Source organism: Bombina bombina, chromosome 5 (genome assembly GCF_027579735.1).
Source record: "Bombina bombina isolate aBomBom1 chromosome 5, aBomBom1.pri, whole genome shotgun sequence".
Lineage (NCBI taxonomy): Eukaryota > Metazoa > Chordata > Amphibia > Anura > Bombinatoridae > Bombina > Bombina bombina.
In genome coordinates this window covers 1,152,704,624-1,152,721,640 of record NC_069503.1, presented here as the reverse complement: position 1 = coordinate 1,152,721,640, position 17,017 = coordinate 1,152,704,624, and the positions used below count along the sequence as shown (strand labels likewise).

The 17,017-nt window shown below is 37.4% G+C and overlaps 1 protein-coding gene across 3 annotated transcripts in view; it reads right to left on the bottom strand.

The window, feature by feature from the left end:
• The window catches only part of FAM83H (family with sequence similarity 83 member H), a 306,466-nt gene that overhangs the window by 57,222 nt on the left and 232,227 nt on the right, over positions 1-17,017 (bottom strand). For all 3 annotated transcript variants that reach the window (XM_053715487.1, XM_053715488.1, XM_053715489.1), the window contains exon 2: positions 450-938. In XM_053715487.1, the coding sequence (XP_053571462.1) occupies positions 450-905 (456 nt within the window). In that variant the 5' untranslated portion in view covers positions 906-938. The remainder of the gene's footprint in view (positions 1-449; positions 939-17,017) is intronic.

Sequence of the window (17,017 nt, the reverse complement as noted above, 5' to 3'; positions counted from 1 at the left end):
TTTATGTATGTATGTGTTTATGTATGTGTGTGTGTTTATGTATATGTGTGTGTTTATGTATATGTGTGTGTTTATGTATGTGTTTATGTATATGTGTTAGTTTATGTATGTATGTGTTTATGTATTTGTGTGTTTTTATGTATGTATGTGTTTATGTATATGTGTGTTCATGTATTTGTGTGTGTTTATGTATATGTGTGTGTGTGTGTGTTTGTATTTGTGTCTGTATGTATGCGTGTTTATGTATATATGTGTGCATGTGTTTATGTATGTGTTTTTGTATGTGTGTGTTTATGTGTGTTTATGAGATTTGTGGGTGTTTGTTTATGTACTTGTGTGCGTGTGTTGATGTATAGTTATGTATCTGTATTTGGATATGTGCATGTGTGTTTATGTAAATGTGTGGTCTTTAAGGTATATGCATAATGATATGAAGCACATATTTTTACCTGCTGTGCAGAACGGATCATCTTCCTGGCTTCCTCTTTGATGCTGGGGTTATCAGGGGGTGGGGGGTGTATCAGAGTGGTCACCTCTGTACCCTGAAATCCAAAGATGGTGGGCCAGCCCAGGTCCAGCTCTGGGGCCGCAGTATCAGAGTGCATTGGCCAGTAAGTCCCCGAGGAGCCATCTGCATCCTCCTGGGTACTATAAACAGGTTCAGAGTAGGGGCTCTCCTGGATGACCTCAGGGGGTCTCTGCAAATACTTGGTGATGTGCTCAACCTCAGAGGGACATAGGAAATCTGGGGCGTTCTCATCAACGAGGAAGCGCTCATATCCATCTGGCCCATCCTCTGTAAGCACATCTATGGCTATACGATAGTACTCCTTGTAGTGGGGAGGTAAGTAATTAGGATCCAAGGGATTATCCCCCTGAGAGGAGCTCTGAGAGCGGCGTGCCATGGGTCTGCACCAGAGAGAGGGGAGAGACGGGACCTGGGGGACAAATAAACACATAAGTAGAGGTCATATCCATGAATGAAGCTTAGAATAAATGACATTGGCTGCTATATCATTATATTATATAAGACCTTTATTTACTTAATATTTAGTGGTTTTATTTTTAATAATGTCAGTGTTCTCCAGCCTGGTGGCATTATAAAGCAGCCGCCGCCGCCGGATGCGAGCAGTGTAATACTTTGCAATATTATAAACGTTTCTGTCATTTATAAATTTGACTTACGTTAGCTAATGCAAAGATTCATTTCATAATTTAATATAAATTGATTAAGAGATAATTTGAAAAATAAATATTGAAAACATTTAATATATACTTTGTTAGCTTAAAGGGACAGTTTACGCAATTTTTTTCTCCCCTTTAATTTGTTCACAATGATCCACTTTGCCTGCTGGAGTATATTAAATTGTTTACAAGTATTTCTAATTACCCTTATATTGTCATTTGAAATAATTGATTTAGCCTGTGGTATCCCCACCTATCCTGAAAGTTTTTGGCCTAAAGGCCAAGCTGAGTAAATATAGCCAGTAGAAGAAATTACACTCCCGGTGGGGTATAGAAGAGAAGGTAATAAAATGTTAATTTTCCATTGTTCTCTCCAAGTATTGGTGACTGGTTTACGGACAGATATAAGATAAAGACATATATATATGTACACAATGTGATAAAGTAATGAGATCTGATTATACCTACAGATATAAGATAAATATATAAATATATATATATATATATATATATATATATATATATATATATATATACAGTGTGAAAGTAATGAGATCTGATTATACCTACAGATAAAAGATAAAGAAACATGTATATGTACACAGTGTGATAAAGTAATGAGATGTGATTATACATACAGATATAAGATACAGACACATGTATATGTACACAGTGTGATACAGTAATGCGATCTGATTATACCTACAGATATAAGATAAAGACACATGTATATGTACACAGTGTGATACAGTAATGAGATCTGATTATACCTACAGATATATAATATAAAGACACATGTATATGTACACAGTGTGATACAGTAATGAGATGTGATTATACCTACAGATATAAGATACAGACACATGTATATGTACACAATGTGATAAAGTAATGAGATCTGATTATACCTACAGATATAAGATACAGACACATGTATATGTACACAGTGTGATATAGTAATGCGATCTGATTATACCTACAGATATAAGATAAAGACACATGTATATGTACACAGTGTGATACAGTAATGAGATCTGATTATACCTACAGATATAAGATAAATACACATGTATACGTACACAATGTGATAAAGTAATGCGATCTGATTATACCTACAGATATAAGATAAAGACACATGTATATGTACACAATGTGATATAGTAATGAGATCTGATTATACCTACAGATATAAGATAAAGACACATGTATATGTACACAGTGTGATACAGTAATGAGATCTGATTATACCTACAGATATATAATATAAAGACACATGTATATGTACACAGTGTGATACAGTAATGAGATGTGATTATACCTACAGATATAAGATACAGACACATGTATATGTACACAATGTGATAAAGTAATGAGATCTGATTATACCTACAGATATAAGATACAGACACATGTATATGTACACAGTGTGATATAGTAATGCGATCTGATTATACCTACAGATATAAGATAAAGACACATGTATATGTACACAATGTGATATAGTAATGAGATCTGATTATACCTACAGATATAAGATAAAGACACATGTATATGTACACAGTGTGATACAGTAATGAGATCTGATTATACCTACAGATATATAATATAAAGACACATGTATATGTACACAATGTGATACAGTAATGAGATGTGATTATACCTACAGATATAAGATACAGACACATGTATATGTACACAATGTGATAAAGTAATGAGATCTGATTATACCTACAGATATAAGATACAGACACATGTATATGTACACAGTGTGATATAGTAATGAGATGTGATTATACCTACAGATATAAGATAAAGACAAATTTATATGTATGTATATGAGATCTGATTATACCTACAGATATCAGATACAGACACATGTATATGTACACAGTGTGATACTGTAATGAGATCTGATTATACCTACAGATATATAATATAAAGACACATGTATATGTACACAGTGTGATACAGTAATGAGATCTGATTATACCTACAGATATAAGATACAGACACATGTATATGTACATAATGTGATACAGTAATGAGATCTGATTATACCTACAGATATAAGATACAGACACATGTATATGTACACAATGTGATAAAGTAATGAGATCTCATTATACCTACAGATATAAGATAAAGACACATGTATATGTACACAGTGTGATACAGTAATGAGATCTGATTATACCTAGAGATATAAGATAAAGACACATCTATATGTACACAATGTGATAATGTAATGAGATCTAATTATACCTAGATATAAGATAAAGACACATGTATATGTACACAATGTGATACAGTAATGAGATCTGATTATACATACAGATATAAGATAATGACACATGTATATGTACACAATGTGATACAGTAATGAGATCTGATTATACCTACAGATTTAAGATAAAGACACATGTATATGTACACAATGTGATAAAGTAATGAGATCTGATTATACCTACAGATATAAGATAAAGACACATGTATATGTACACAATGTGATAAAGTAATGAGATCTGATTATACCTACAGATATAAGATAGACACATGTATATGTACACAATGTGATACAGTAATGAGATCTGATTATACCTACAGATATAAGATAAAGACACATGTATATGTACACAGTGTGATACTGTAATGAGATCTGATTATACCTACAGATATAAGATAAAGACACATGTATATGTACACGGTGTGATACAGTAATGAGATCTGATTATACCTACAGATATAAGATAAAGACACATGTATATGTACACAATGTGATACAGTAATGAGTTCTGATTATACCTAGAGATATAAGATAAAGACACATGTATATGTACACAGTGTGATAAAGTAATGAGATATGATTATACCTACAGATATAAGATACAGACACATGTATATATACACAGTGTGATACAGTAATGAGATCTGATTATTCCTACAGATATAAGATAAAGACACATGTATATGTACACAGTGTGATACTGTAATGAGATCTGATTATTCCTACAGATATAAGATAAAGACACATGTATATGTACACAGTGTGATACTGTAATGAGATCTGATTATTCCTACAGATATAAGATAAAGACACATGTATATGTACACAATGTGATACAGTAATGAGATCTGATTATACTACAGATATAAGATACAGACACATGTATATGTACACAATGTGATACAGTAATGAGATCTGATTATACCGACAGATATAAGATACAGACACATGTATATGTACACAGTGTGATAAAGTAATGATATCTGATTATACCTACAGATATAAGATACAGACACATGTATATGTACACAGTGTGATAAAGTAATGAGATCTGATTATACCTACAGATATAAGATACAGACACCTGTATATGTACACAGTGTGATACAGTAATGAGATCTGATTATACCTACAGATATAAGATAAAGACACATTTATATGTACACAGTGTGATAAAGTAATGAGATCTGATTATACCTACAGATATAAGATAAAGACACATGTATATGTACACAATGTGATACAGTAATGAGATCTGATTATACCTACAGATATAAGATAAAGACACATGTATATGTACACAATGTGATACAGTAATGAGATCTGATTATACCTACAGATATAAGATACAGACACCTGTATATGTACACAGTGTGATACAGTAATGAGATCTGATTATACCTACAGATATAAGATAAAGACACATTTATATGTACACAGTGTGATAAAGTAATGAGATCTGATTATACCTACAGATATAAGATAAAGACACATGTATATGTACACAATGTGATACAGTAATGAGATCTGATTATACCTACAGATATAAGATAAAGACACATGTATATGTACACAATGTGATACAGTAATGAGATCTGATTATACCTACAGATATAAGATACAGACACATGTATATGTACACAATGGGATAAAGTAATGAGATCTGATTATACCTACATATATAAGATACAGACACATGTATATGTACACAGTGTGATAAAGTAATGAGATCTGATTATACCTACAGATATAAGATACAGACACATGTATATGTACACAATGTGATACAGTAATGAGATCTGATTATACCTACAGATATAAGATACAGACACATGTATATGTACACAGTGTGATACAGTAATGAGATCTGATTATACCTACAGATATAAGATAAAGACACATGTATATGTACACAGTGTGATACAGTAATGAGATCTGATAATACCTACAGATATAAGATACAGACACATGTATATGTACACAATGTGATACAGTAATGAGATCTGATTATACCTACAGATATAAGATACAGACACATGTATATGTACACAGTGTGATACAGTAATGAGATCTGATTATACCTACAGATATAAGATACAGACACATGTATATGTACACAATGTGATACAGTAATGAGATCTGATTATACCTACAGATATAAGATAAAGACACATGTATATGTACAATGTGATAAAGTAATGAGATCTGATTATACCTACAGATATAAGATAAAGACACATGTATATGTACACAGTGTGATACAGTAATGAGATCTGATTATACCTACAGATATAAGATACAGACACATGTATATGTACACAATGTGATACAGTAATGAGATCTGATTATACCTACAGATATAAGATACAGGCACATGTATATGTACACAGTGCGATACAGTAATGAGATCTGATTATACCCACAGATATAAGATAAAGACACATGTATATGTACACAGTATAATAATAATATGAGATCTAATTATACCATTTTATTAGGTTGTGGCTTCAAAACACAAAATCAGCTACTTCATATACACAAATAAGCCTTAAAAAGCAATTCTCATACATTTTATTCTCTGCAGCTGGTAATAAAAGTAATTGGAAACACATTAAGGGAATAACAATTTTATAGTATACTGTACCTTTAAAGGGACATTGCAGCCAAAATTGGAATCCATGTGGATGCATGTTAGTTTTGAATAGAAGCATTTTTGTAATATACATGTACTGTATTAGCAAAAATGCTTCTAATAAAAATGTAGCTTAACTATGCATTGTGCACCAGCATTTAAAGGGACATAAAACAGGTTGAGATCTGTGCATATTCTAAAAGGGATAATTAAGTTAAAATAGTTTGCATACAAAAATTTTTTAAAAATTGCTGGCAAGTATTTTAAAATAATTTTCAAAAATAAGCTAAATGAATTACATAGCTAAGCTACCTGGAGCAGCCAACTCCACCCCCCACCTTATCAGTGTTTAGACACAGGCATTGTATTTCAACTGAGCTCACAGCTTCTAGGCAGCTCCAGCAGATAATCCCTATGCACTTTTGCATTCTACCAAAACAACAATAGAAATAGAAGGAAATGTGTGGGGGGAGTTAGAGCGTTACAATTTAGAAACTAAAAAGAAAGGGTTAATGGAGAGGCACTGCAGTATAAATTTGCAGGTAAAGTAATTAAAGTACATATTATATTTTGTCTCTATCCCAACTTGTTTTATGTCCCTTTAAACACAGCCCTTGCTCAGAGAGCCTAAGGTGCGTGTACATCTGGTAATGACTCTTTGTTAATTGCTGACACATGATACCAGCCCCACTGGCGCATTTCAGTTTTGATCAGAATGCCCCTTTAATATTAGCATAAATTTTAGCTGGGTGGTCAGTAAAATCTGCTGGGTCGTGTGCCCACTAAAAAGGCCCTGGGAAGAACACGGACTACAACGAGGCGACACATAGCAAGAGAATGAAAATCTAAGCACCCTGCTAGTTACTGCATTAGACACCGTATGAACCAAGGCGACACATAGCGAGAGAATGACAACCTAAGCACCCTGCTAGTTACTGCATTAGACACTGTATGAACCAAGGTGACACATAGCGAGAGAATGAAAACCTAAGCACCCTGCTAGTTACTGCATTAGACACCGTATGAACCAAGGTGAAGCATAGAGAGAGAATGACAACCTAAGCACCCTGCTAGTTACTGCATTAGACACTGTATGAACCAAGGTGACACATAGCGAGAGAATGACAACCTAAGCACCCTGCTAGTTACTGCATTAGACACCGTATGAACCAAGGCGACACATAGCGAGAGAATGACAACCTAAGCACCCTGCTAGTTACTGCATTAGACACCGTATGAACCAAGGTGACACATAGCGAGAGAATGACAACCTAAGCACCCTGCTAGTTACTGCATTAGACACCGTATGAACCAAGGCGACACATAGCGAGAGAATGAAAATCTAAGCACCCTGCTAGTTACTGCATTAGACACCGTATGAACCAAGGCGACACATAGCGAGAGAATGAAAACCTAAGCACCCTGCTAGTTACTGCATTAGACACTGTATGAACCAAGGTGACACATAGCAAGAGAATGACAACCTAAGCACCCTGCTAGTTACTGCATTAGACACCGTATGAACCAAGGCGACACATAGCGAGAGAGAATGACAACCTAAGTACCCTGCTAGTTACTGCATTAGACACTGTATGAACCAAGGTGACACATAGAGAGAGAATGACAACCTAAGCACCCTGCTAGTTACTGGATTAGACACCGTATGAACCAAGGTGACACATAGCGAGAGAATGACAACCTAAGCACCCTGCTAGTTACTGCACTAGACACTGTATGAACCAAGGTGACACATAGCGAGAGAATGACAACCTAAGCACCCTGCTAGTTACTGCATTAGACACCGTATGAACCAAGGTGACACATAGCGAGAGAATGACAACCTAAGCACCCTGCTAGTTACTGCATTAGACACTGTATGAACCAAGGTGACACATAGAGAGAGAATGACAACCTAAGCACCCTGCTAGTTACTGCATTAGACACCGTATGAACCAAGGCGACACATAGCGAGAGAATGACAACCTAAGCACCCTGTGCGCTATATATTAGGAGGGCTGTGCGCTATATATTGGGGGCTGTGCGCTATTTATTGGTGTGCTGTGCGCTATTTATTGGGGGGCTGTGCGCTATATATTGGGAGGCTGTGCACAATTTATTGGAAAATTACACTATTGGGGGGCTGTGCACTATTTATTGGAAGATTACACTATTGGGGGGCTGTGCACTATTTATTGGAAGATTACACTATTGGGGGGCTTTGCGCTATTTATTGGTGAGCTGTGCGCTATATACTGGAGGATTACACTATTGGGGGGCTGTGCACTATTTATTGGAAGATTACACTATTGGGGGGCTGTACACTATTTATTGGAAGATTACACTATTGGGGGGCTTTGCACTATTTATTGGTGAGCTCTGCGCTATATACTGGAAGATTACACTATTGGGGGGCTGTGCACTATTTATTGGAAGATTACACTATTGGGGGCTGTGCACTATTTATTGGAAGATTACACTATTGGGGGGCTGTACACTATTTATTGGAAGATTACACTATTTGGGGGCTTTGCACTATTTATTGGTGAGCTGTGCGCTATATAGTGGAAGATTACACTATTGGGGGGCTGTGCACTATTTATTGGAAGATTACACTATTGGGGGGCTGTGCACTATATACTGGAAGATTACACTATTGGGGGGCTGTGCACTATTTATTGGAAGATTACACTATTGGTGGGCTGTGCACTATTTATTGGAAGATTACACTATTGGGGGGCTGTGCACTATTTATTAGAGGATTACACTATTGGGGGGCTGTGCCCTATTTATTGGAAGATTACACTATTGGGGGGCTGTGCCCTATTTATTGGAGGATTACACTATTGGGGGCTGTGCACTATTTACTGGAAGATTAGACTATTGGGGGGCTTTGCACTATTTATTGGAAGATTACACTATTGGCGGGCTGTGCACTATTTATTGGAAGATTACACTATTGGCGGGCTGTGCACTATTTACTGGAAGATTAGACTATTGGGGGGCTTTGCACTATTTATTGGAGGATTACACTATTGGGGGGCTGTGCCCTATTTATTGGAAGATTACACTATTGGGGGGCTGTGCACTATTTATTGGAGGATTACACTATTGGGGGGCTGTGCACTATTTATTGGAAGATTACACTATTGGGGGGCTGTGCACTATTTATTGGAGGATTACACTATTGGGGGGCTGTGCCCTATTTATTGGAAGATTACACTATTGGCGGGCTGTGCACTATTTACTGGAAGATTAGACTATTGGGGGGCTTTGCACTATTTATTGGAAGATTACACTATTGGCGGGCTGTGCACTATTTACTGGAAGATTAGACTATTGGGGGGCTTTGCACTATTTATTGGTGAGCTGTGCGCTATATACTGGAAGATTAGACTATAGGAGTAGAGAAGCACTTCAGCAGATATCATTGGAGAGGATACAGGACAAAGGCTCCATACAGAGTCACTGTCAGGGTGTGGGCCACTCTCTCAGTGAATACATTAACAAAGGTTATTTAGTGATCCTGACACAGACCGGCTGAGTAGGTTTAATGGGGGGCCCCTCCCTATACTGAGAAACAGGAGGATATAAAAGAGGACGCAGGAGTCCTATAAAGCGCCAAAATAAAACAGGACTCACTGATTTGTAAAGACTAATTATATAAACACACAATGCCTGATTCAGTCTTTCAACAAGAATAAACCCTCCAGACCAGATCTTTATACCATCTGAGGATGTGAGAGAATTTACACAGAGCTACAGATTATTGTGTTAAAGGGACAAAATACCCAAGCAAGTTCATTCAATTCAAAGCAGCTGCAGAAACACCCTTTCAAATGAGCTGGGTTCTCTGCCACCAGGAGAATTCCTGTTCCTGCCTCTTTTCTAGAGATAATACTCCAGTTTACCTATTTTCAATATAGTTGGTGAAATTGGTCATTGTAAAAACATTTTTATCCAACAGGACAAGAGATCTATTTTCTGTTACTGATGTTACAGCGCTGCGGAATATGTTGGCGCTCTACAAAGAACAGTTAATAATAATAATAATGTTTCCTTTATATCACTATGACCATGTGTAAATCAGAGACAACTACAGATAATAAAAGCATAAAAAAACAGTGCCTGGTATTTACAGGTAAACCGCTCCCAGTGATTGACACTCAGCTCAGGGGGTGACATAGCCCCTCGCTGTCAGTATGTCAGGAATGACAAGTATCTGACACAAGCCATTCTTTACATGTCTGTCTGTAGAGGACAACAATTCTTTTGCCTATAAATAAAAGTGCAACTCAGTGACTGATGGCTGCTCCCAAAAACACATTTCTATAGTTTAGATTTTATAAAATGTTTTGTTACTATGACAACTGCAACAATATCTGAAATAGAACATTCAACTCAAACATCTTGTTTATGAAAAGCAGCAACTTAATATGTTACAGATATTTATTGCAAAACTATAAGGTAAGTGATGATTTTACAACAGGGAACGTATGTAGGTGCAGAACTCATCCCTAGGGACTGAATGTTTACTGGTTGGAGAGGACAGTCTCTTTCTTTTATGCAACAAAGAAAAAAATACCCTGAAATTTACTTTAGTTTCTGGAATCAACTGCTCCTTCATTTGAACTTTGAGTTTTAGTGAATTATCCACACTCCCCCACTGCACACACACTCACACTCCCCCACTGCACACACACTTACACTCCCCCCACTGCACACACACTTACACTCCCCCACTGCACACACACTTACACTCCCCCACTGCACACACACTTACAATCCCCCCACTGCACACACACTTACACTCCCCCCCACTGCACACACACTTACACTCCCCCCACTGCACACACACTTACACTTCCCCACTGCACACACACTTACAATCCCCCACTGCACACACACTTACACTCCCCCCACTGCACACACACTTACACTCCCCCCCCACTGCACACACACTTACACTCCCCCCACTGCACACACACTTACACTCCCCCACTGCACACACACTTACAATCCCCCACTGCACACACACTTACACTCCCCCCCACTGCACACACACTTACACTCCCCCCCACTGCACACACACTTACACTCCCCCCCACTGCACACACACTTACACTCCCCCCACTGCACACACACTTACACTCCCCCACTGCACACACACTTACAATCCCCCACTGCACACACACTTACACTCCCCCACTGCACACACACTCACACTCCGACTTCCCCCACTGCACACACACTCACACTCCCCCACTGCACACACACTCACACTCCCCCACTGCACACACACTCACACTCCCCCCCACTGCACACACACTTACACTCCCCCCACTGCACACACACTTACACTCCCCCCACTGCACACACACTTACACTCCCCCCATTTACACACACTTACACTCCCCCCACTGCACACACACTCACACTCCCCCACTGCACACACACTCAGACTTCCCCCACTGCACACACACTCCCCCACTGCACACACACTCACACTCTTCCACTACACACACTCACACTCCCCCACTGCACACACACTCACACTCCCCCACTGCACACACACTCACACTCCCCCACTGCACACACACTCACACTCCCCCCACTGCACACACACTCACACTCCCCCACTGCACACACACTCACACTCCCCCACTGCACACACACTCACACTCCCCCACTGCACACACACTCACACTCCCCCACTGCATGCACACTCACCCACACTGCACAAACACTCCCACTCTTCCACTACACGCACTCACACTCACTCTCTCACACTCCCCCACTACACGCACACACTCTCTCACACTCCGCCACTACACACACACTCTCTCACACTCCACCACTACACGCACACACTCTCTCACACTCCGCCACTACACACACACTCTCTCACACTCCCCCACTACACACTCACCCACTACACACTCTCTCACACTCCCCCACTGCACACACTCACACTCCTCCACTACACACACACACTCCCCCACTGCACACACTCACACTCCCCCACTACACACATACTCACACTCCCCCACTACACACATACTCACACTCCCCCAATAGACACATACTTACACTCCCCCACTACACACTCACCCACTACACACTCTCTCACACTCCCCCACTACACACACACTCCCCCACTGCACACACTCACACTCCCCCACTACACACATACTCACACTCCCCCACTACACACATACTCACACTCCCCCACTAGACACATACTTACACTCCCCCACTACACACTCACTCCTACACACACGCTTCCCCACTACACACTCACTCCTAGGGTTGCCACCCTTCCCTTAAAATACAGAACACTTATAAGTTACACATGCTGCAGGGTGTGCAGGGAGGAATAGGAATAGTGCTGTACAGAAACACAATTAATGTTCCTCCCCGCACACCCTGCAGCATGTGTAACGCATATGTGTCTAGGAAAACATGGCCGAGGTGGCAACCCTACTCACTCCCCTACTACACACAAAACATCATCAACCCCCCACTCACCAAAAACCAGTTTCCCAAACCTAACAAATCCCCCCCCCCCACACCAGTTCTCATCACTCTGCATATTAAATGTCAAACTCTAAAACCAGTGCAGTATTTTTAGCCTAAAACATTTAAAGAGTTTTAGTTTTACCACTAAAATGTAAGTTATTCATTTGTGCAAGTTCTGACTGTGCAGTAATAATTGTGCAGTTACTTTATACTTTGGGCAAAACAAGTCACATTTTGAGAATGTTTGGAATGATAAATAAAATGTAACAAGTTGTTGCTCAGTCCTATTGCTGCTTTAAATGATAGTACCCCCCCCCCCCCTCTCTCTCTCTCTCTCTCTCTCTCTCTCTGGGAAAGTGGTTCCAGCTCAGCAAACATTGCATGGGACATCAAACATTTGAGATTCTAATATAAAATATTGAATTATGTGCAGTAAAATGACACTTTTGTCTATAATCAGGGAAGATAAGATGAAGCTACTCACCAGGATTTGATTTTATTGTGATAAATTGTGTTTACAGCATTTATGTTGTATTTATAATGCAGTGCTGATAAGTATTATATACATATAAACAAAACATATTAAAATGCACATGAAACGCTTTATGTTTCCAAAATAATAAATCAAAAAATACCAATTTACTTCTAATATCAAACTGACTTTGTTATCTTTGTTCTGTTGAAGATCATTCCTAGATATGTCTAGTGCAGTGTTTTTCAACCAGTGTGCCGTGAGAGATCCTCAGGTGTGCCGTGAGAGATCCTCAGGTGTGCCGTGAGAGATCCTCAGGTGTGCCGTGAGAGATCCTCAGGTGTGCCGTGAGAGATCCTCAGGTGTGCCATGAGAGATCCTCAGGTGTGCCACGGCAGACTGACAACAGTGTGACAGATTTTTTAAACTTTGCTTGTTTTTTACTCCCAGTGCAGGGGTAGTTTGTAGGAGGCATGGCATAACAGCACAATACATACAGTATGTGTGTGTTTGTGTGTATGTGTATATATATGTGCTGTATTAGGCTACTACATACAGTATGTGTGTGTTTGTGTGTATGTGTATATATATATGTGCTGTATTAGGCTACTACATACAGTATGTGTGTGTTTGTGTGTATGTGTATATATATGTGCTGTATTAGGCTACTACATACAGTATGTGTGTGTTTGTGTGTATGTATATATATATATATGCTGTATTAGGTTACTACATACAGTATGTGTGTGTATGTGTATATATATATATATGTGCTGTATTAGGCTACTACATACAGTATGTGTGTGTATGTGTATATATATATGTGCTGTATTAGGCTACTACATACAGTATGTGTGTGTTTGTGTGTATGTGTATATATATATATGCTGTATTAGGCTACTACATACAGTATGTGTGTGTTTGTGTGTATGTGTATATATATGTGCTGTATTAGGCTACTACATACAGTATGTGTGTGTTTGTGTGTATGTGTGTATATATATATATGCTGTATTAGGCTACTACATACAGTATGTGTGTGTTTGTGTGTATGTGTATATATATATGTGCTGTATTAGGCTACTACATACAGTATGTGTGTGTTTGTGTGTATATATATATATATGCTGTATTAGGCTACTACATACAGTATGTGTGTGTTTGTGTGTATGTGTATATATATATGTGCTGTATTAGGCTACTACATACAGTATGTGTGTGTATGTGTATGTATATATATATATGCTGTATTAGGCTACTACATACAGTATGTGTGTGTTTGTGTGTATGTGTATATATATATATATATATATATGCTGTATTAGGCTACTACATACAGTATGTGTGTGTTTGTGTGTATGTGTATATATATATATATGTGCTGTATTAGGCTACTACATACAGTATGTGTGTGTTTGTGTGTATGTGTATATATATGTGCTGTATTAGGCTACTACATACAGTATGTGTGTGTTTGTGTGTATGTGTATATATATATATGTGCTGTATTAGGCTACTACATACAGTATGTGTGTGTTTGTGTGTATGTGTATATATATGTGCTGTATTAGGCTACTACATACAGTATGTGTGTGTTTGTGTGTATGTGTATATATATATATATATGCTGTATTAGGCTACTACATACAGTATGTGTGTGTTTGTGTGTATGTGTATATATATATATATATATATGCTGTATTAGGCTACTACATACAGTATGTGTGTGTTTATGTGTATGTGTATATATATGTGCTGTATTAGGCTACTACATACAGTATGTGTGTGTTTGTGTGTATGTGTATATATATGTGCTGCATTAGGCTACTACATACAGTATGTGTGTGTTTGTGTGTATGTATATATATATATGTGCTGTATTAGGCTACTACATACAGTATGTGTGTGTTTGTGTGTATGTGTATATATATATATATGTGCTGTATTAGGCTACTACATACAGTATGTGTGTTTGTGTGTATGTGTATATATATATGCTGTATTAGGCTACTACATACAGTATGTGTGTGTTTGTGTGTATGTGTATATATATATATGTGCTGTATTAGGCTACTACATACAGTATGTGTGTGTTTGTGTGTATGTGTATATATATATATGCTGTATTAGGCTACTACATACAGTATGTGTGTGTTTGTGTGTATGCATATATATATATATATATATATGCTGTATTAGGCTACTACATACAGTATGTGTGTGTTTGTGTGTATGTGTATATATATGTGCTGTATTAGGCTACTACATACAGTATGTGTGTGTTTGTGTGTATGTGTATATATATGTGCTGTATTAGGCTACTACATACAGTATGTGTGTGTTTGTGTGTATGTGTATATATATATGTGCTGTATTAGGCTACTACATACAGTATGTGTGTGTTTGTGTGTATGTGTATATATATATATGTGCTGTATTAGGCTACTACATACAGTATGTGTGTGTTTGTGTGTATGTGTATATATATATATATATGTGCTGTATTAGGCTACTGCATACAGTATGTGTGTGTTTGTGTGTATGTGTATATATATATGCTGTATTAGGCTACTACATACAGTATGTGTGTGTTTGTGTGTATGTGTATATATATGTGCTGTATTAGGCTACTACATACAGTATGTGTGTGTTTGTGTGTATGTGTATATATATATATGTGCTGTATTAGGCTACTACATACAGTATGTGTGTGTTTGTGTGTATGTGTATATATATATGTGCTGTATTAGGCTACTACATACAGTATGTGTGTGTTTGTGTGTATGTGTATATATATGTGCTGTATTAGGCTACTACATACAGTATGTGTGTGTTTGTGTGTATGTGTATATATATATGTGCTGTATTAGGCTACTACATACAGTATGTGTGTGTTTGTGTGTATGTGTATATATATATGTGCTGTATTAGGCTACTACATACAGTATGTGTGTGTTTGTGTGTATGTGTATATATATGTGCTGTATTAGGCTACTACATACAGTATGTGTGTGTTTGTGTGTATGTGTATATATATATATGTGCTGTATTAGGCTACTACATACAGTATGTGTGTGTTTGTGTGTATGTGTATATATATGTGCTGTATTAGGCTACTACATACAGTATGTGTGTGTTTGTGTGTATGTGTATATATATATATATGCTGTATTAGACTACTACATACAGTATGTGTGTGTTTGTGTGTATGTATATATATATATATGCTGTATTAGGCTACTACATACAGTATGTGTGTGTTTGTGTGCATGTATATATATATATATATATATATATATATATGCTGTATTAGGCTACTACATACAGTATGTGTGTGTTTGTGTGTATGTGTATATATATATGTGCTGTATTAGGCTACTACATACAGTATGTGTGTGTTTGTGTGTATGTGTATATATATATGTGCTGTATTAGGCTACTACATACAGTATGTGTGTGTGTGTATATATATATGTTCTGTATTAGGCTACTACATACAATATGTGTGTGTTTGTGTGTGTGTATATATATATGTGCTGTATTAGGCTACTACATACAGTATGTGTGTGTTTGTGTGTATGTGTATATATATGTGCTGTATTAGGCTACTACATACAGTATGTGTGTGTTTGTGTGTATGTGTATATATATGTGCTGTATTAGGCTACTACATACAGTATGTGTGTGTTTGTGTGTATGTGTATATATATGTGCTGTATTAGGCTACTACATACAGTATGTGTGTGTTTGTGTGTATGTGTATATATATATATGTGCTGTATTAGGCTACTACATACAGTATGTGTGTGTTTGTGTGTATGTGTATATATATATGTGCTGTATTAGGCTACTACATACAGTATGTGTGTGTTTGTGTGTATGTGTATATATATGTGCTGTATTAGGCTACTACATACAGTATGTGTGT